We start from the raw sequence: 22598 nt of genomic DNA on the forward strand, positions 1-22598 counted from the left end.
CAACCTTGACAAAAGGAATCTATTTCAGACTAGTTTCGCGCAAAATAAAGTGCCAGCCAATGACAGGCCGTCTTAATATGCTTTAATAACGTCACAATTGCTCTTTACCCTTTGTAAATATCAACACGCTTTTCCGTATTTCGATGATCACGCCCCAACCACATCCAATGATAGATCGTAGTTGTTCTTTATATATACGTCATCAACGTAACACGCGTAGCATTGACAAGGGTTGGAAGATGACGTCAAAGCAGTGAAGCATTGAGATATTTTTCCAATTTTGAAACCATTTCAAAGTCATTGCTTCCGCCCATTTGAGACAAAATATTTTTCACAGCACTGCAAAGCCCCGCATCCTAAGGCGATTACCACGAATTTGAAGCTATAGGCTTTTGAACAAGGCACGAGTTTGAAATTTTGTTATTACAAGCGAGATCACCACATTATTCGCTCCTTATAACAAGATTCGCTTTGATATCACAGACAGGCGGTATACTTACCTTTTTAACTTTTAACTTTGTTCACGTAGAATGGAACGTTTACGGCCGACTAACTGTGAATAAGTTATGGTTATGTTGTACCATACAAACAGAACGCATTTTACGTCGGCCAGTGTTTTATGTGTTATGGTACAACCAAAATGCAATCTAACATTAGTGTGCGGCCAACAATAGTTTTAAAATTTGTTTTGAGTCAAAGTGGTTAAGGCTGCCGATAATAATAGCTAAGGAAGGTAACGTCTGTAAATATCTAAGTTCAGTTTTTGCTTCATAGTTATATGAATGTATTGTATTCTATGACCTTAGATGCTTAGCCCTGGGTCATGATGTATGCGATATTTGTTTGTAATTAGCCGGGACAAGGACACAGATAGGAACAGACGCTTGACTCACCTTTAAACGACTAATTGAAAATGAAATATTAACTAGACATTCCTGGGAGCCGTTTCTCTTTTATGCAGCATGCTCATCATGATTGCAGTCAAGGCGTCTCTTTTCCTAATCTGTACATTTAGATTTCTCATGTAAAAATGCGCAGTTTTTGATTGTCAGTATAGTTTTAGAGCTCGGTGTCGACCAAGACCATTTATGATTTCATGAGCAGCAAAATGGATAAAGGTTCGTAATTTAGGTTTTTGGAGAAAATAATGCCTCTTGCATAATGCAGAAGCCTCTTTTATTTAATCTCTTATCCGTTACCATCACTCAGTAAAATGGAAAAAAAAGGTTTCCATTCTATTTTAAACATCCTCAGGGGGGAAGTTATCAGTCTTATCAACATATCTGTTCTGCGGTGGTGTAATTGCTCTGTCGCCTTATGTCGTCGATTCGTTGGAAAAAGTTTTTGAATTCTTTTTACTTACTCGACGTCCGCTTTGGTTTATTACCGAAGCCGTTTACCGCTATTGCTCACTTCAGTGTCGACAGTTCGTGTTTTAAGAAAGCGCTGAATTTCTGCATAATGGCCATAAATGTCAATGCTGTTAAGCACAAGTTGTCGCCAGGTTTTAGTTTTCTTAAATCGTTTGCAAATGGTACTTATCAACTGAGACGCTAAATTACAGGCAAACCATTTTTGGGAACGATTTCACGCAGTTCGTATGTAGCCTGCCGCTCAAGAACAAAGCAATCGTCGTTCCCTACATATGATAAAGAATTCCTCTTCGCAGAAATCTTATCGATGGAGCGTAAACTTGATAGTTTTATCTGATTATTATCCACAAAAACACCTGAAACTATAAGCTGCAAATTTAGTTATTCTATATAGCCTTTTGATGTATTCACGGTTACGATAAACGGGGTCGATGATCGAACGGATTTTTGCTTATTAGTCTTGGAAATTATATAGCTTCGAAATAGTTTTTATGGGAGTGGTGTCTAAAGTTTCAAACTTTTGTGGTTTTCCTCCAAGTTGTTGATGAACACATTGCCACATTAATAAGTATGAGTCACTGAGATAATTGACAGACAAAAATGCCAACACGAAGTGTGTTGACAAACAGGCAAAAGTTTACGACAGCTACATGAGTAAAACAATGCTTCAAAATCACGAGCAATTTCGAAATTAATAATCCAGCAGCGACTCTAATAAGGCGATAAAATTATAATGACGCAATATAGAAGGAAAGCAAGATCAAGGTCAAATGAGTCCAAACGAGCCTGAGCAAACTGAATTCAATTCTTTGTAGTGAAAAAAGACGCCGATTTAAAACTAGGTAGCGTGTCATTTTAGCTGGTTATTGCATAGCAGTGCTCCATGCTGAGTGTTTAGGGTTTGTATAAACCTGAATAAGACAGACGGTTATGGTTGTTAGGAAACTGATTTGTGGAGATCACGCTTTCGTCCTGCAACTTGACAACAAGTGATTCGGAGGCAGTGACGTGGCGTCTCGTTTACGTTTTTTTTTTTGGAAAAATTTGTCCCAGCTTTGCGGGGTTCGTACTGTATAGAAGCTTAACCCCATCGACCCGTAGGTTTAACTCATGATGTGAAGTTTGTTTACGAGTTGTTTGTCTGTCGATGTCGGTCGTACCATATAGCTCGTTTTTCTCGTATTACTTCTCAGAAATTTACTTGCATTTTTACAACTTGCCACTTACCTGGAACAAAACACATGAAAAAATGTGGAGGACATACGACAGATGTTTCAGCTGTATTTTTATTCAAAGAAAGGCCAGGTTATATAGGTGAAAGTCATGTATCATACATCAAGGATGTTGTTATCAGCAAGCCGTAGACACGATTACGTGACAAATTACGGTCGGTTACAAGAAGATAATATCAAAATGAAGGCGGCTTATGTTTTCGTCATAGGACACTCACGGATCAGATGTAAATAAACTGGTGTAACGTGAGTTTGCCAGAAGCAGTGTTCTGTTGGTTGAGCATCGCGATAAACCCGCTTGCTTATGCGAGTACGTCACCGTATGGTTAAAACTTCTTCCTATCTGCCAGCATTTGTTCCGCTTATCATTTCTCAAGAACATATAAGTACCAGTGAATAGCGTTTCGTAGAACCGATTGGCAATTTACTTTTGTGTAGTTATCGGGTGTAGTTTACCCTCACGATTATAAAGCTAACAGCGTCTCATAGGGTTCGATATCGGCAAAATGTAAGCTTGTGTGACCGCATGATTGAATTACTCATAAACAAAGGCATTTACTTTGTTGACTGGCATTGTCGTGCTACTGAGAGTGAAAAGAGTTTAACGCAGAACAATTTCTCATGCTAAACCAAGCTAATTTTCCGCCTGACGGAATTTTCGAGTGAAATTAGCAACGATTTTGCGTCTGTTTTTGTCTAAACGTTTATAAGTAAAGGTCAAAAGTAGAAGGAAAGATAAGAAAACGTTACGAGTAAAATGAGTTAGTTGTTCGGTTGCGCGGTTTTTAACTGCAGTAATTTAACCTAAACCCCCTTAAGCAGGCGGCTGGTCTAGGATGTAGTGTACTAGACATCGAAAAAACGCAGAATCAATAAAAGGTTTTACGTAAATTAGTTTTTACGTTTACAAACAAAATCTTAAAGTGTTTGAAAATATGAAAATTATTGGATTTCGTGCAAGGACATAAGTACGTAGTCCATTGGTCCAAGATAACAATTAATTACGTGCGGATTACGCCGGAATGCACCTGTGGTTAAGCCAAGTTATGCTTTTATCTCTTGCAGTGAGAAGTGAATCAGAGCACATCACTTGTTAAAAGGTTGTTTTGCAAACAAACTGGTATCTTTGCCTGAAGTAATTATCAAGCGAGCGGTGAAATACATAGATTTAGGAGCTGCCTCAGCGGTACTTCGTTTGGCTTTTAACGGTGCAAAAGCGGACATGCAACGCGTTTAGTTGGTTAATTAATAACTAGGCTGTACACCGTACAGTAAAGGCGCTTGTTTCTTTATTAAGTTTATTGTATACAATTCAGGTTTCCGTTTTTGTTTTGCGATGCATCAAACGTGAAGTGATGATTTTGCAAGCATAGGCTATTCACTACTGTTTGACAAGGGTAGATTCCGATTTGATAACTTGGCGTTATCGATTTAGGATGAAGATTTACTTTTTGAAAGGGTTATTGACAAAGATTTAAAAGATTAGTTCTGAAAAGTCCATAAGGTCTAGCTAGCCTGATTTTGAATGAACCCTTCAAGCTGCATATGGCGCGTTAATGCGATTTCCGTTTGACCAATTGTGCGCGCTCTACTGTAAATTGAGTCAGCGGTTATGCAAGCGATGTTACATGAAAGTTGATTCAACTTGTGTTGAGACTGGGAGGCGTAACAAAGTTTGTTACGGAAGTGATTAGCTCTAGTGAATACAATGGCAAGCAACAGACCTTAAGACGTGGCGTAATTACTAATCCATCTACTATTTACTAGGGGAGATGCATTAAAATTTTTAGGATATATTTTAAATCTTTCTGTGGCTGAAAATCGAAAGAACGAAGATATCTTGAGTGGGAAATTATGTTTTAGCGTTGTATTTCTGTATATCAGCAAGTTTCTTATGACCAGAGCGTTCTTACCAGACAATGGCGGTCAATTTACACCTAACCACTATCGATGAAGGAATGAAAGGAAATGCTTACGATTTTCCAACGACGACTAGCGTGATCGAACACGTAGCAGAAGGGTTTACGCTCAACGATACCGACAGCATTGACCACAACCATCCTCCAGTTGAACATAGCCTTTTTGAGGTAAGCAGCATGGGAAATCGTAAGCTTTTGTCCAAATCTAAGGTTCTGACTTCTTTGAGCAAACACGTAAAAATAGTTTGTTTAGTCTATGTCCAAATCCCAGCCTTTGTTTCACTGCATACACAATTGACGAGGGTTTTGATTAATTATTCAAGCATACGACATTCTCTAACACGTTGCATTTAGAAACATCCGCTCTGCAGTGTTGTTTTTCAAAACGTCATATATATAAATGCACAAGGCGTCAAAACTTCGCCTTGTACATGACCATGTACTGAAAATGACTGGCTTAGCATGGGAACTCTAACTCCGTCTGAACTGAATCTGCCAGAAAACTGACAAAAAGTTACCTTAATTATCCTAATAATGTAATCGGCCTCTAATGTGTGTCATATAACTGTGGGTTCCTTTCTTATTACTGATGTGTTAGCGAGTGGACAATATTGTAAAGACCAAAGAAGGAACATTGTGGAATAGCGCTTGCAAATATGTGGTTGAAACAGGTTCAAATCCAAAACAACTTTACACAAATTGTTCGGTACTATTCCTATACGTCATTTCATGTAGTTTCTGCTTTGACATTACTTCACCCTGAGTTTCCCGGTGTTTACTCTAAGCGGAAGGTATCCCAGTTATGCGATTGCAATTGCTGTCAACAACCCTCGTTAAAGACGTGCCCAATTGACCACTTTCTTGCCAAATGTCACTAGGCGCATAGATTTGAAATTATTCGCTCGTTTTGTATTACGTATTTGAAGTTGACATGTTATCGACGTCATAATACCACGCATGATGAGGTCAGAATGTATAACGTCATTGTTTGCTTTTGCTTCAGGTTATCATTATTGGAATCTTCGCGGTCATTCTGATGACAGTCACGGTGATAGGCAATTTCTTGGTCATCGCTTCCTATAAAGTTAATCGCCGCTTGCAGACGGTCAACAATATGTTTCTGGTCAGCTTGGCCTGTTCTGACCTGGTCATCGGACTGGTATCGATGACTTTCTACCCGATTTACATCATCACAGGAAAATGGCTGTTCGGAGAAATCCTGTGCGATATTTGGCTCTGTATTGACTATACCCTGAGCATGGCGTCGGTTTGCAACCTCATGTTGATATGCGTGGACAGATATCTATCGGTCACGCGCCCTTTCACTTACCGTGCAAAGCGTACCCGAAGCCGGGCACGGATATTTATTGTCGCTGCCTGGCTGTTTTCTTTTTTGCTGTGGTCGCCAGCGATCATCATTTGGCCACGAGTCCGAACGGATAGGACCGTCGCGGAAGGCTCATGCTCCATTGCGTTTATTGAGGATGACATTGCTATTACCGTTGTGACGGCGGTCATTGCGTTTTACCTGCCCGTTACTGTGATGTGCATTTTGTACGGACTTATCTACAGGGAAACGAAAAAATGTTCTCAATATCTAGAATACTTGAAAAATTACCGCAAGTCTCGGACGACCAGTATTGCATCGCCGTTTTTAGGCCTACGAAAACGAAGCCAACGCTTGTCGACACCTCACGATGCATCCCCCCGCGGATCGCCATCGCCCAGCCGAATTGTTAGCCCTCTCTTCACGGCCGAAAGTGACAATCGTTCCCGAATGAACTCATTTTCGCTGTTTCAGTTTAGAAAGTCAGTGTCGGACAGTGTTGGCAAGCCTGAAGGTCGTTCCCGGTCACAATCTTCCGCATCAAGACTGGGTGTTGGACATGTCCATGGAGATCAGCGTGTGATCGAATATGACAACAAAAACAGGTCCTGCGATGAAATAAGCAGCGTAGATGCTCAGTCATGTCGGATGGAACAAAAAGCAGCCGGTAGCAGGTTGTCACCAGCCAAAATAGCCGGGGCCATTGATGCCAAACTTAAGCTACGTGGCTCCAGAAATTCGCGTGATGATGAACAACAGTCACACTCCAGTGAACCCGACAGCGACAACCCTTTGCTTTCAAAGCAGCTATGCACACAAAGCAATAGCGAGCCGACAAGCATTTACTGTCGGACGCGGCTTGCAAGCCAGATCAATGGTGTAAAATTTCAAGGGGATTCGAACGCGGATCCCAATAACGAAAGTTACCGCCAACGTTCAGCAAGTACAACCGGTAAAATACCTTCGAGCGAACGAAAAGCCGGCAAGACTTTAAGTGCCATTTTACTGGCATTTCTTATCACCTGGTTACCGTACAACGTGTGCGTGGTCTATAAGGCGTTTTGTGACTTTTACGAACGTTCAGACGGTAGTTGTGCAAATCACGTTCCTGTCATAGTGTGGAACACATCCTACTACCTTTGCTACATCAACTCGACCGTTAATCCGTTTTGTTTCGCTCTGTGCAATAAAACGTTTCGTGAAACCTTCAAGCAACTCCTACACTGCCGAAGAAGATCAAATGTTAACCTTGATTTTCCTACCAGCAGGCAGTGCAAAGGGACAAATCGTTTTCTTTTAACCCAGGCGTCTTCATCTTCCACCAAGAGTGGTTAAGAGTAAATACCGTAACCACCTGCGCTCTTAGTTTTAATCTTTTATCCCTATCTACTTTCTTTGAATACATTGCTTGTGAGTATTGCCATTGCTAAATGGGGTGATAACGACTTGATTTTACCTGATTGAAAGTGTTTTACCAAGTAACTATACATATTGCGGTTTATATCCCAATAAAACCGATATAAGGTGTAGCCATGTTTACAGGCATTTGCAACAAAAGTTTCTCCTGTATAAACCGCATATTCGTTCTTTTGAAAATGTGACTGCGTCTTAGGCGCTCAGGTAGCGCTATATACACTGTACAAGTACTGTATACAGATTTTTTTCTGTATTTTCATATACTAATCTGCTTTCCTAACTACCTCTTTCTTGCCTGCCTAAGTTATTTGTGTGGTATTTTGGGAGTGTGTAAGTCGTTTCACTTTCTTTGTGGCGGCTGAAGTTTGGTAAATTGGCAACTATTCACAAAAGCGAAGTGATAACGAGTGTATTCGTCAATGAATAATCTGGGTAAAATTCATTTCAGTTATATACATATTAGTAAAGTATTCTTGTATACATGTACAGTGAACTACAAAATCCATGAAGGTGTTAGGAGTCAGTTTTATGTATATCATTTTAATTGACGATGATGGTATTAAACTCTGTCATCACCAAGCATATTTTTGCCGATCATTACTGCATTGTGCTTTGAATGATTTTTGCTACATTTGATTGGCATGCAAGGATTTTTGCGCAGTGTAATAAACTTAATCGATGTTCATCATCGATTTTCACAATTTCTATCTCATGTTTATGCCATTGCTCAATGGTTACATGTTGAATGCATTACAGTTCATGCAATATACGTATATTATGAAAAAGTATGACCAAGCTTGCAAAGATAGCAGTCGTTTTGGTTTCTCAAGGTCGCTTTTGCGTAGTAGCCGGTGTGTTGGAAATATTTTGTCTACGCTACATTTATCTGAGTGTAAGCAGCTGGTTTGCTTGCTATAACATCACGTTTATACGCATTTTGACATTTACCTTGTACATCATTTCGTTTTCTTATCTAGCAGATCCACTTTAATCCGCTTGTAACTTATATTGGTATGATTTAATTGCAATGCTTGAGGGGATTTCCAAACCTATTAACGTAACGAATTTTCCTTGGCTTATGTATGCTATGTAGATATAGCACTATCAATAAGCATTGCTGACATTTTATAGATTATTATTTTTACTTCGGTGTATTTTGTTGTTGTTTTCCTTTGTTTCTTTAAATGCAAGCTTTTAAAAAGCCGTGTATGATGTTCTAAGTTCGTTTTCTAGTTTTAAATACACAAACGTATAATTATTGTGAAATAACTTGTACTGTGTGCTCATTTCAATGCATGAAGCTGCACAGTTAATCCAGTGCAATCAGACTCCCGGATAATACATAGTACGCAAGGAGGACAGACGTATCAAGGAAAAACGTTAAACAAGTTCCAAAAGTTCTCCACAATAAACCAACTTGACCTAGCTCAAAAAGCTTCCACTGTTAAGTAAAGAACCCATCCCGATAGGTGAAAATCACGTCGCCAACATTATTACCCGGTACGATGAAAGGATTCTTTGTCAATCACCAACCTCGAGGGATCTTGATAGACCGGATAACTAGATTAAGACAGAAATTACGTTTTCGGTGACTACCTTACGAAAACGTGCCTTCATGACTATAGGCCTGTTCGGTCTGATTTTGCTAAGTCCGACTTAGTTGATACCCGGTACTCCTCAAACCGCCAGCGTTACGCGTATAAAATTTGGCCTTGTGTTGACCTATCAGTATCCTATTTGATATTGAAAGTAACTTTGTACTTCATTCTTCACAAAACCGTTAGACTTAAACGGCTTAACAAAAGGCCAACTAGAGATCCAGCCTAATCTTGAGATTCCAGTAATCTTAAGAGTTTTGAGACTTCGTCCATGATCTGCTGCGTTTTATTTTTATCACAATACAAATGACATTACGAGAGCGACGTTTACGTATTTAATGTTGCACACAATATACATTATCCAAGGACAGACAAAATTTCAGACCAAGAACCCACCCTGACTTATAAAGAGCCCAAATGAAATGACTGAGATTTATAGAATTCACAAAACTGAAAGCTTTATCGAACGCTTTCACATGAGAACATTTTTATCACCGCAAAAATATGAGTGTGTTGTAGCTAGAAGATAGGCTTATGTGTATCTGATTTACGTACACTGCTGCACTGATTAAATAAATCTCACGCTGCGTGATCCGATTGGGGCCACCATAATTTAATGTGTCTAGGTTTTTGTACGTAAATGCTTTTGTGTTATTCCCAAGGCGTTTCGATTTCAATTTTCATTAACCGGGTTTTTCAAGCCATTATAGGAGAAATACACGCGCCCTATTTACGTCACGAAAACGTTAAAATGTGCGACTAAAATAACCTTGTTTTTGTTATTTTGACAGAATGAAAACGACACAGAATGAGATAACTACTGATAATAATAATCTAATCTACCGGTTCATGACACTGCCAGTTCGTGATATTGCTCGCGTTTTTGTTTGAAACAAAAAACAGTTTTCTTAAAAATAACCATTGGAACCACTCGTTGTAGCATTGCACCGATTGTTTAGGCAACAGTTGGTGTAGGGATCTAAAAGTTAATTAGTACACTCTAAAGAGCAAAAGCTTCGCTTGAATACGGAAGCGTTGCAACTCAAGTGTAAAATAACTCAATTTATCGAAGAAGTTAAACTACAGCGGCCTAAAATGAGACAAAATTTGGGGCACACATAGCACAGACGTCGGCGGCTAAACGTAATTAGAGGCAAAATGCGAATTTTAAATGCTAAGCAATTTTAACGTCGGCGAAAAATGAATAATAACGTTGTAGGCCTAATGCCTTGTATAGATACAATCTATAGTTTATTTTGAGATACTGTAACAGCTCATCTCAACGGTGAAAAAAATTCACGTAATGCAAATTGAAAAGGTCGTTTGCAAACATAATAACATTGAAGCGCCCGGCGTAACGTAAACTATGGACATAATGCCTTTTCAAAGAAAGGGTGCTTATACAAAATTGGCTTTTTTTTATCGATAAATTCTACGGAGCCAACTTTCGAAATCTTTTTCTTGTTTTTAATACAAAAATAGCATTTAACGACTGCAAAACATTCATATTTTTATTGCTATCACATAGCAACAAACCAGCAAACGATTTCAAATGTTACCGGTAACTCGGTATATATTAAGTATATAATATATATTACTTATAAGTACCGCGTATTATGATTATAGGCTTATGTAGTCTGTCGCAACATACGTTTTCATAATAAACACGATGAACGGTCGAAGATGATAAATGATCACATGAATCAATAATAAATACTTCATTTTAAACTGAAGTATGATGGCATTTGTCGCATGTCCCAAAACTTTCAACTCTATGATAAAGGCCTTTAAACAATAAAAGCATAGGTTCTCCTGTTTTCCATATTTTTTATCAATGAAAATATCCACTATATAGGATTGTTCAAAATGGTGCAACAATATAGCAAATAAAATTTTTTGTAAAAACGGACGCAACAAATATAGAAAATTTTGTGCACTTTTTCGTATTTAGTTAAGACACTTCCCCTTTTAATTTTCGCAGTGAACACACAATCACAATCAATTTTTAACGGTTACCACAGTAACGCGTTTTCGCCAAAATAATGACGGTACTTTTTATAAGTTGATTTACTGTGTTGGCTCAGCATATCTGCGACTTTCAACAAGATATTGCGTAAGCTACTAACGTGTTTTCTGCTTCTTAAAAAATAAGTTATTCATATAGAATTATAGACAATAAATATACAGTCGACTCCGCTTAATTCGGACACTTTGGTTCCGCTCACTTTTGGCCGAATTAAGCGGAGAAACGGCTTTGTCCGAATTAAGCGGAACATCAATTGTTCGTTTCATGGTCATGCATAAAGGCAAAAAACGCATTTAAAATACTGTAGTGTTGCGTAATAAATGAATTGCAGCTGCGCTATACTGCAGTAACTGGCACTGATCGCATAAAACGTCTTCGTTTACTTTAGTGAGCAATTTCAATTTTCGTGCTAAACTTTTCTGTACAATTTTGTCCTACAAGATGGACGCAATTGTACCCAAGTAAAAGCGACTATGAAGCTGGCACGGCGTTATATGAGTTCATTGTCGATTGTTACTGCATGGATCGTCATTGTTTCACCATAATCACTCATAATGCAATTGCATCTTGTCTTAAAACGAACGAAGTACTGTTTATTGTGTCATAACCTAACGATGGAATTGCGAACCTGTGTCCGAATTAAGCGGAGAATTGTCCGAATTAACAGGATTTTTTTACGTTCAATTTTTACTTTTGTTCCGTTCCTGAGCATTTTGGCCGAATAAAGCGGTTGTCCGGGTTATCCGGTGTCCGAATTAAGCGGATTCGACTGTAATCGTGTTAAAATTTGAATTTGAATCATATGATTCTTGAATTCCTCTCAAAACAAAACAAAAGCGTAATAAACCTGGTATTGATGATATTAGATACGAGTTTGCTTCAGTACAAATTAGCTCAAACATACAAGTTTAAACTGCGTAGTGGAAAATGACAAAATACAAATTGATCGTTTTAAAGTTTGCCTTTTTGGTCAAACCATGTAATCACCGTACTAAATCACAGGCGACCCCAACCCGTTTATAGGGAGAATCAATCATTATTTCGGTCTAGAAATTCAAAGTCACTCAGAATTATATTACAGCCTGGTAGGCCTATGCTATGTGGAAAACAGGCTATTACTAAACATATTATGTGTAACAAAACACCGTAAATTGTTTTGTAAAGTAAACTTTATGGTGAATGTAACCATCAATGACAGTACTATAGACGCCAACTTTTCTATGGTTTAATGGATCTTTGGAAAACACGTTGTAATGTTTCACACACAATGAATCGCCTCAATTATCTGAACATTTAAGCCGAACTAAGTAGCAATTTTCCAGATAGTCAAACGCAGCAAAAATGCGTTGCTGTAAACGTGATATAAATGCTTTGTGGGCAGTGTGATCTAAATTATGTGGTTTGTTTGCTTCAAGAAAAAATACATATTTGGACCGCTGTTGAAAAGATCTCTATCGATATCGGTTAACATGTACTTTTGTCGCTTTGAGGCGGAAAAACACGTTCAAAATTACGAAAAACGAAAAACAATTATGTTACCATACAAGGCACGAAACCTGTGAAACATCTGAGTCACGTGATAGCAAGTCAAAATAGCAACACGACAAACATAATTCATGATGTGCCGAAAGCGTATACAGTGCAACAATTAACTAAGTTAATCAATAACACTAAGCCGCAACAAGTTTTTAAGTGTAAGAGCGCAAGATCTTTTTGATTGCGTCGATTCCTAATTTTATCACCGGATTGTAATTTTGCAAAAACAGACGTTTACACCTGTTGTTATTTTGTAAAACCTGCAGCATAACAAAATTCTTCAGTGTTACAAAACATTCAGTCAAGCCTATTGATAAGAATTGCTATATGCGATAACGTTGCAATTTTTCAAACTTGAAACGCCGAATGACATAAACTCATACTTAACTAGACGAACTGCGTTTGTAACTATATCTACCCTAAATTACAGCCAAAGGCAACGACACGGCCGACGAACAAGAAAGTTTCAAATAAGTGCAGGATAAATGGTAAGCTAAGCTTAAAAGTCGATTATTATAAGTCATTGATTTTAAAGCTATAGTTGAAAAGTTTGTGATAATTCCTCGCGAAGTAAACAAGATACGTTTTGCCTATCAAGTTGGAAAAAGACCTAGAAGCCGAAAATATTTTCAATGTAAACATTAGCGCGGAAGTTGACTTGTTATGTAAAAACTGATGATTCCGTAGTTGGTCATTCTAAGAACTGTGCCCTCAAAAGTGTTCAAGATCGCAAAATGCTTTTCAGTTCGAGCGCCCAAGCACTCACGAAGGAAAACAGACAAAATTCCAGTGAAAATATGACTTCACGTTGCACAAAGTCCTCATTGGATGAAGAAATTACGTCAAAACTGACGTTGAATGACATACAAAGGGCATTGTTAAAGACTGAACTTGTCAAATGAACGTAAAATGTTATAGCACACATAAGCAGTTAACCAATGTGTAAAACGGTACTAGAGGTCATTGCTATCAAAACGCGTATAATAACATGTGGTCACAATGCCAAAAAAGCGGCAACTTGAAGAAAGGCTTAATCCGTAATAAGATGGATAAGCGGGTCATCCGCCAGGTAGTGATTAATGTTTTGCGGGGAGTGGCAATGGCCAAATTAGATGTTGTACCGCAATTGCGACAAGCCGGTATCTATGACACCTCAACGAATCTGACCCGTGTCAAAAACACTTCACTGGCTATATGCACCAGTTCAATGTTTAACGCGTCACAAAAACGCCTAAGACGTAATGCCTAATGCAATGTTTCGGAAATAGCAAGTCCAATTACGTCACGACGACAACGGGGCGTTATTTGGTAAACTCCGACTATTGTTTTGCGGTATCGACCTGCTGAAAACAGAGCATTTGTTTTTCAACTCAGTTATTTATTACGGTAAAACCCGAAATGTTATTCTACGATTACTATGGAACATACACAAAAGCAGGTAAGTAGTGCTGCACTCCAGAAAGGTGCACAGTGCACACATGTGTTTTTCGCATGTATGCATTTTGCTAATTCTTGTGTACACGACAACAACATTTCTACAAATAAAACCCGATACAAAAATAAAGCCGTCTAAAGAGGCTGGCAAAGGAATATCTGTGTAAGTTTAAACAATTGGGAAAAGAATTCAATGTGTATGGATTGATTAAACAAATACCAACAGACGGTTTGTGTGCAGAAAAATTCAAGGCAACGGTCTACGACCTTTAAAGCAGACATTTTCACTAAAAATATCCGCATGCTAGACCATGCAAGGCGCATACTTTACAAGTCGAGCGGAATCAAGTTAAAAAAATTCGGCGCGGTAGCATTCTTCTGGGCGCCATGGTATGTTACAAAACAAACGCTACACAAAGTGCATGCAGAAATGAATGGGTGTACAAAAGGTTTTCCGTCATCGAAAGAGTTGTATCATCGCAGAGCGCGCCTGTCCAACGCCGACCCATTTCACTGAAACGCAATAAAATACTTATCAAAAATATAACTTTAATCTGTTTAGTGTATGTGGAATGTATGACGTGACCATTATTAGGCATTTGTTCGTTCTACAAATAGCAAGGATGCGACCTCTGGTGATTTTTATAGCTTTTCACAAGCCACTAACGGTGAGGTTTTAACCGCAAATCGAATTTTACAACCGGAATTTATGGTGGATTGATTTTACCTTTTTTACCAAGGTTAAGCACCGATTTTACGCATGGAAGAGAAGAGTAACTGCTGGCCAAAATTCTAACACAAATTCCGGTCTGCGCTATTTTAGTGGACAGCTCTTGTCAACACGAGTAACCGGCGATTCATAAATTAATGACCTTTTCCGTGACCTAAACTTCCTAAAAACTGCTTCAATGACGCGCCAATTTGCGCTCTGAAAACAGCACGCAAAGGACAACATAGTCACACTTTCTCACTTACCTGGTATCTGAAGAATGTCTTGTATTTTCTTGAGGTAATTTTTAGCGTTTTGTGGTAGCTCATGGTACTCCCTGCATACGGAAGTGGGAGCTTTCCACCCAGGCAAAGTGATGTATTCAACCTCGACTTCTTCAAGGACTTCCAGGGATGCTGAAATCGTACAAATGACCAAAAATAATGTCAAGTTGTAATGGTTTTACATCATATTCTGGCACTGAATTGCTGGTTTTCTGTAGAGTACGAGTTTGAGCTGTGGAATTAATATTTGAAAGAGTCGATCTTCATTAAAAATTTTCTAGAGTGGTTAAGAGTTGGTGTGGTATGAAATGCTTTGTCCTTATACAAGGAAAGTCTTTGCATAACCTAATGACAATCCTACACTACTCTAATCCCGAGTTTTAAGTTTTTTAGTTAACAAGAATCCATTATTATTTTCGGCTATTTCCTATCATCCCATTTGCTACCTGGAAAAGCTGGAAGTGATTGTCCATTGTGCTTGTAAGCAACACCAACTTTGATCTCTTCAAAATCATCCAAAATGTCCAGTTTTGTGATGGCAATCCTGAATAAGAAACAACGTCACAGTTTCACAAAGTAAAACACAATTCAGTGTTAGAATAAATGCCATTCTGCTGCCACCCAGAGGACACATTAAACATGTTGTAAATTGTTTGAGCCAAAAATTGGATCAAAAACGTAAGTTTAAAAATGTAATATAGAAAGGTAGAATATGAAAATGTTGGTTATGTCCTAACCAGCTTACCAAGCATAGTTGTTAAGCATGTGGGAATATTTCACAATCATAAGATCCAACCATCCACACCTGCGCGGTCTACCAGTGGTCACCCCGTACTCGTGACCAACCCGTTGCAGGGTTTCGCCGATTACCTGGAAACATTACGTAGTAAAATAAACACGCACAAGCCAGGACAACACAACTGTAGAATAAAACGTAAAAATCCTGGATTTAATGATATCGAAAGGTTTAGTAATGTATGATGTTAAAGCTGCAATTTATACGTTGTAGCGTGCAGCTAATACGTAACAATTTCCACGAACGCACTAGTTAACAACGAATGTTTCCTGTGGTAAATTATTATAAATAACCATAGCAGGCGGATGCATAGGCAGAAGAAAAGGTAGCAAGCGGCTGATGAAATGTTAATCCATATCCCTGCAATATGCATTACCAATGAGGCATGCACCAACTGCACGACAATAAATGAACAACATTCTGCAGTTTATCTTTGCTTGATTCTGTTGAGAGACATCAATAACATACAGCTAATGTTTTGACACTGATAACACCACATAACATTAAAATATTTTTTGTTTGGTGGCATATTTCAGTAGTTTCTGGATGACCTCTGCGAAACTGATTTCAAAAATGATATCAGGTATTTTCTAGCAACAAATATTTTTTTGTAATAACAAAGTCATGGTTCAACAACCTTTTTTAACAGTTTTTCTTTTTGGATTTGGCATAAATTAAGAGTTTTCTTGGATTGATACAGAAAACTGTAAGACAGACATTTTAGCTAAACGTGTAGATTTATTTGCGGGTCTTTAGGCCTCACATACTTATATTTTGTGTGCGATAAATTTCTTTCTATTTTTAGATCGGCTTTATTGTTGAAGTAGTGAAACTCACTAGCTATGAAGCATTGCAAAATCACCAATTTGCTTTCAGCATTAATGTACTGTGGTAACACGCCTTGTATGTTAGATATGGTGGATGGAAGCTTGATATGCATTGCTTTGGTATTTGCAATTTACTAGAGTAATACCTATACCATAAACCTGATAAAATAAAAATTGCTAAAGTCTCAAAAAAATAATAATGGCACAAAAAATAATACGATTTTTTAATTCAGTGCCTAAAATTACCTTAAATGAAATCCGAAAATGTGAAAAAAAAAGAAGAGAAAACATAATGAATATTGAAATGATCTTATCAACTGTGTCACACATTTGTAGTAATTTACTGCAATATATATCATTAAAATTTGAAAGGTGACATACTTTTCTTGGCTGAAACGGAATGAACTAACCCTAGTGTAACGTTGAATTACACTAAACACACAAACAAGAAAGGCTAAAATTTCAACTAAACTGCCACAAGGTAAAATAAATTTCAATTTCTTACATTCTCCTGTTCAGTCGGAAATGGCCCGGAACCAACACGTGAAGTGTAAGCTTTGACAACTCCCACAACGTCACCTATGCTGTTTGGTGGGATACCAAGCCCTGTGCAAACCCCACCAATTGTACAGTTTGAGGAGGTCACAAACGGATAGGTGCCTGGAAAAGCGGAATTTGATTAAAAATATTTTGAATCTGTTATCAAGGTTAATAAAATAAGCGATCAGTTTATACAAAACCTAATTTCTGCATCAAATCTTGTGGGTAGATAAATGTGCCAGTAATTATATTTCAGAAAAATTATTATAGTGTGTTACCAATTTCTGTGTCAAGGATGTTTCAGAGTTACTTAGCAAAAAGGAAATAACTGATTAACTAAAGTAATACAGAATTAACTATCTAATTCGACTTCAACATAATAAAGTAAGGATTGAGCACCTAGTTAACAAATACTTGTACATGAATGACGTTACCAAAGTCAATGTCAAGCATTGTGGCATTGGCCCCCTCAATCAAAATATTTTTGGAGTCTGATGAATGAATAGCTTCATTCATGTAATGAACAACATCCTTCACCTGAAAGTAATAAATAAGTTCAATCAACCGGTAAATACACAATAGTCAACTTATTTAATGTCAGCAGACATAAAGCATCTGAAAGGTTGTTTTGTGTAAGAGTAACCATAGTAGGAAAGTGGGTGTAATATTTCTTTGAATTTCAAACAAAAACATATAAATACAATTGGCTAGGCCACGGCACACGCTATTTGAAATGGTGATTGAAGAATAATAATCATTGAGTTCTGAAACCACTGATGATTTACATTTAAAATCATCTTAAGATGTCAATGCAAAGCATTACCAGTGGACGTAAATCTTCTCGAAATTCAATGCACTTCTTCACCTCCGCATCTATGTCAATTTGAAGGTTTTCGAATTGCAGCATGTACATGTTAGCCAGGGCACTTAACCTATTCAACATTGAATCATAGCAAAAGGTTGCTTCTAATCCAAGATAAAAAGACTAGGTAGTAGGTACCCTTCGTTACAACAATGTTATATTCCATACGTCAAACAATACATGTTGAAAAAGTGAAATTACCTTTCTTTAAATATCTTTTCGCTTCCCATTAGTTCTGATATTCTTATGCTCATGCGGCCGGCTTTACAAGAGTATGTTGGGCCTATTCCTTTCTTTGTAGTACCTAGCCTAAAGAAAATATTAGGAAATATACATGTTTTTTCACTTAATAAAGTGAAAGATATTTCACCTATGGTTTATTTTGTGTTTTTGTCTTACTTTTGTTTGCCTTTCATTGTCTCCAAAAGACCATCAATTTCTTGGTGAAATCGAAAAACGATATGTGCCCGATCAGAAACAATGAGGTTGTCTCTCCACCATGTTAGACCTGAAAATAATTCAACCTAATTAAGTAATTATATATGATATAGGTTCAGAAACTTGGTGCCGTACAGTAGAAACAGGTGTAATTGGCAGTTATAAAGTTACAAGGTTCAATAGCCTAGTAGTTAAACCATACAAGATGGTTTCTTTACTCCACTTCACACGCAGATAAACACTATAAAAGAGCCCTGGGTCCACAACTCCACATCACCTATGCTGAATGTAACTAGTTATTTCACTGGACCTATAGGCTGCTAGTTACAGTCCAATTGATTTTAACAATGAGAAAACAAAGACAGCTTAACACAAGTGATAGAACATTTTTTATAAGTGGGAAAGTGTTCCGGTGTTTCTTAAAACCTTTTGAATTCAAAATCAGCAAATATTTTATGCATAAATTTAGTATATATCATATAGCCTAAATAATTATACACAACATTTCATATAAGATTTTCTTTATTAGTTGATCATTTGGACCTGGTCATTGTACAAGCAGCTTGTGAGCTAAAACGGTATGAACACCTGTCATCTACAGTACACCTAACATTTCAATAAGCTTGTAAAGGAGCATTGAAGTTTATATCCTTTTACCTTTAGCTTCATTCTTCTTGGCTTCACCGAACAACTCTGGAATGTTTACAACAACCCCATTGCCAATGACAGCCTTACAATTTTTGTTTACGATTCCGCTTGGTAGCAAGTGAAAGTCGAACATCTTATCTCCAACCACAACTGTATGACCGGCATTGTTTCCTCCCTGGTTAAACATTTATAAAACTATTAGTAAAGGACAAAAAGTCTTTTTGAAGAAAAAATGTGCAGTGATAACCTAACAAATATATACAGAAACAATTGCAAGAATTATTTAATAGTACTACCAGACTCCAATTAAGCACAGATTGGACATATTTGCCAGTATAATAATCCCATCTTTTCATTCAGTTTATTTATAAATACAATTAATATGTGAAGTAGTTTAATTTTATGGTAGTTTAAGCTATAATACGGTAATCATACTAAAGTTAACTAAATTATTTGTTTGTTGTATTGTGTTCTGTATTTTTGGTCTTCCATGTGGATTAGCAAAAATAATTAACCCTGCTAAACATTGTAACAAGATAAAATATATAATACAAATGATCTGTGAACAAACAATAAAAGTAAGAAAGTGGTATAACAATAAAAGTTAAAAACATGCAAAATTAGAATCTTGGTTTTGATAAAAATGAATAATAATATTCAGTACGCCCAATACACATACACTATACATGTTGTACACTCAAATACACATTTGGAAGACAAAAGCAAATAAAATTAGATTCCAAGAAACACCACAATTCACATTCTTATGAATTACAAAAAATCACATGACAACTATCATGAAATAAAAACAATTTTTCAAATGAACTTTAATAGGCCTACTGTTGATAGCTATTCAAGGCCTACAGTAGACAGCCTACTGTTGATAGCTATTCAAGATATGATATAATGTGGTGTGGTTCTTCTTTCCCATTATCAGTACGAAGTGAGAAGAACGATGCTGACCATTGCAGTACAACATAAAATTATGCACGCAAACAACAGACTTTTTAAATTTACAAAGTCCTATGGAAGTAAGTCCGTTAATCAGACTCTTGCATATATTTAACATAGAGAGCTGCAAATTTTTTTAACATTTTTGCAAATCGCAAAATGTTCAAGAGTTCAACAAGAAATGTTTTAGTCAGTGAGTAGCATAGATCTTCCAGAACACACTTGAAATATTTAAATATAAACAAGAAAACCCTTAGCTTATGGACCTGGTATTTGATTTTAAGCAGTGTTGAAATGGCAACACCTTAATTGTGACGAAGGTCACATGCTGATCATCACTATATAAAAAGTATAAGTAGTTCTGGTCCAGTGCTCATGTGACCTTAATTTGTGACGATTTGTTGTTGTTATGGCATTTGCTGAGGGTGAGTCTATGCTAAAGTTGACATTTTGTGTTGGTTCAAAGTTAAGGCTTTTTGAACATTTCTTTGGAAAAATGTAACAAAAAAAATTGTTTAAAAGTTAAAGCACTTGGTGTGAGAATTCATGGTATGAGAATTTGCTCCAAATAATGCAGTAAGCTTTTTATCCTATACTTTGCTGGATAGAAAACCCAAGCTATGTGACCGGCCTCATTTATTAATAAATGCAAATTGAAAAATTTACTTTGCATTGTTTAACATAGGGCTTTATAAGAACCTACGTTCCCTTAACACAAAGTTAAAAACACAATTTATAGTTCAACCATTGAGTATTTTGCAATTGCCAAATATATTAAAATTTTCAATGGTTAAATATAGGTGAAGCCAGATTAGTTTTTACTATAATATGCTGGGGTGTAGTAAAAGAACGGTTATCAATGATATCGGTACAAAGTGAAATTGGTACGCTTTTTCAATAATGGTTTCGGTACAAGATTTTTTCTCTTTTATTCCCCTCACTCCTTCCTTTGCTTTTGTTTCTTTCTTTCTCTTCGCGCGCTGTGTATTTCTTTGTTTTCACTGTCAGCAGTGAACAGTCATTCCTCCAAGACTTTTTTTACACTTTTTACATGATACAAAAATACATAGATTTCTACCTTGTCTTTATCTTACAGTGCTTTGAATCCTATGTACTACACTTGTTTGATATGACATCATGGTACGTTAGTTGTCTAAAAGTTCGTGTGGTATATACATTATGTGGTATAAATAGCACCTGCGCATATAAACATGGTAGTTAAATTAGTATTTAACAATGCTTATTTAACACGTTGCAGATAGGGTGTGAATGTAAAAATGTTTGGCATTAAAGGTTATGAGTCCCCTATATACATAAGCCATATTTTATGAAATGGGCTACCATGATTTGACCTTTTATTGCAAATGTTTAGGCTATTCCTTTGACTGGAAAGTATGGTAGTTTTTGACGAAAAATCAGCCATGCAAAGACAAAAAGTTTGGCGAGACGGTGTGCTTAATGCCTTAGTTTTCTGTTTATTTATTACAAATTGGCGTTTAAGTAACCAGCTTTGCCTGGTTTGTTTATTAGAAATTGGTGTGACAGGGTAAAAGTTTGGTGGGCACTTTGATGAATCTGTTGTGTGTGTTACACATTCCACTATGGCCTATTTTACTATTCCAGGATATGTTTCACATGACACTTAAAATATAGTCTACATAATGCTACTGTATTGGTATAAATAGACAAAATTCAACATATTAGTACCCTATTCGCTTTTACAGTTTTAAACATTAACCAAACTCTCGAATTTGATTAAGAACGCATGCATCTTGAAAAACACATTCACTCGCAAAATTACTGTAAAAACCATTAACAGTAATCCATAAACACTCGCTTACCTGCACTCGACAAACGATATCAGCATCGGTTGCAAGCAAATCTACCACTTTTCCTTTTCCTTCGTCGCCCCACTGAGCTCCAAGTACAACTGTCACTTTGTTGGGTACCTCATTCTTTCTGATTTTACTTGGTATAGCATCATTATGATTTGAGTGGTCATTGACCGCTGCCATGACCTAATTAATATATGGGGAGTTTCAACCAAATTAAACTAGGGATAAAACGTTCTTCGTAACTTGGGTCTACACTGCGCACAGGCTAACGGCGAACGCCGGAATAAGTAACTAGGCCTTATAGCGCCATAGAATTTGGCGCTTCTTTTTGTACCACAGCACACAATTTCTATGCTTAACAATTTCATTGAAAGAATGCGTAGTTAAAAAAGAATAGTTGAAATGATGGAAAAACGTGGAATCTAAAGTTTAGACTCTAAACTTTAATTTAAAATCGAATACTGGAGCTAAAGCATTAGTTATAAAAGACGTTTGCGAAAGAGTGCATAAAATCAAGCTAGTTTTCAGATAAATTTTCAGTGTAAACTTTTACATCCGATAAAGCAAGCATAAAGAAGCTTTTGTGGTGTATCAGCAGACTTTTTAGTCAGTTCTTAACGACGAATTTGAATCCGAATTTGATTTTAATATTGAATACCAACGTAAATGGCCTAGGTCAGATTAGTTTTAGCAAAGAAAGTAAAACACAAAACCAGTGTCTTTCTTTTTGGGTTTAGAGGAAGTACAAAGCCAGAAAACCTACATCCATAGATATGTAATGAAAGGTGGTATATGGTACCTTAACCTGTAAGGTTTGCCCACTTCCTTACAAAGTCTGTTTACTTGT

General features: G+C 37.0%; 2 protein-coding genes across 2 annotated transcripts; one reads left to right on the forward strand and one right to left on the reverse strand.

Annotated features, from left to right (window-relative positions):
* Positions 1–1881: 1881 nt before the first annotated feature.
* On the forward strand, positions 1882–8536 carry LOC143462080 (muscarinic acetylcholine receptor M5-like). The gene is made up of 2 exons (XM_076960115.1): positions 1882–4692; positions 5528–8536. The coding sequence occupies exons 1-2, from the start codon at positions 4525–4527 to the stop codon at positions 7184–7186; spliced, it is 1827 nt and encodes a 608-aa protein (XP_076816230.1). The 5' UTR covers positions 1882–4524; the 3' UTR covers positions 7187–8536.
* Positions 8537–13784: 5248 nt separating this feature from the next.
* Positions 13785–22070, reverse strand: LOC143462485 (adenylosuccinate synthetase isozyme 1-like). The gene is made up of 11 exons (XM_076960677.1): positions 21758–22070; positions 18975–19140; positions 18279–18387; positions 18081–18188; positions 17841–17949; positions 17452–17554; positions 16983–17137; positions 15600–15724; positions 15301–15398; positions 14837–14986; positions 13785–14374 (listed from the first exon to the last, which is right to left on the reverse strand). The coding sequence occupies exons 1-11, from the start codon at positions 21929–21931 to the stop codon at positions 14319–14321; spliced, it is 1353 nt and encodes a 450-aa protein (XP_076816792.1). The 5' UTR covers positions 21932–22070; the 3' UTR covers positions 13785–14318.
* Positions 22071–22598: the final 528 nt, after the last annotated feature.

This window comes from Clavelina lepadiformis, chromosome 6 (genome assembly GCF_947623445.1).
Source record: "Clavelina lepadiformis chromosome 6, kaClaLepa1.1, whole genome shotgun sequence".
NCBI lineage: Eukaryota > Metazoa > Chordata > Ascidiacea > Aplousobranchia > Clavelinidae > Clavelina > Clavelina lepadiformis.

Bases quoted from the DNA above. Each gene is read 5' to 3' on its own strand.
- LOC143462485 (XM_076960677.1), bottom strand. From the start codon at position 21,931: ATGGCAGCGGTCAATGACCACTCAAATCATAATGATGCTATACCAAGT. The intron at 18,189-18,278 runs GTAAGACAAAAA...TATTTTCTTTAG, and splicing joins ACAATGAAAGGCAAACAAAA to GCTAGGTACTACAAAGAAAG. The intron at 15,399-15,599 runs GTAAGCTGGTTA...TTTCTTATTCAG, and splicing joins ATGCTTAACAACTATGCTTG to GATTGCCATCACAAAACTGG.
- LOC143462080 (XM_076960115.1), top strand. From the start codon at position 4,525: ATGGCGGTCAATTTACACCTAACCACTATCGATGAAGGAATGAAAGGA. The intron at 4,693-5,527 runs GTAAGCAGCATG...CTTTTGCTTCAG, and splicing joins TTGAACATAGCCTTTTTGAG to GTTATCATTATTGGAATCTT.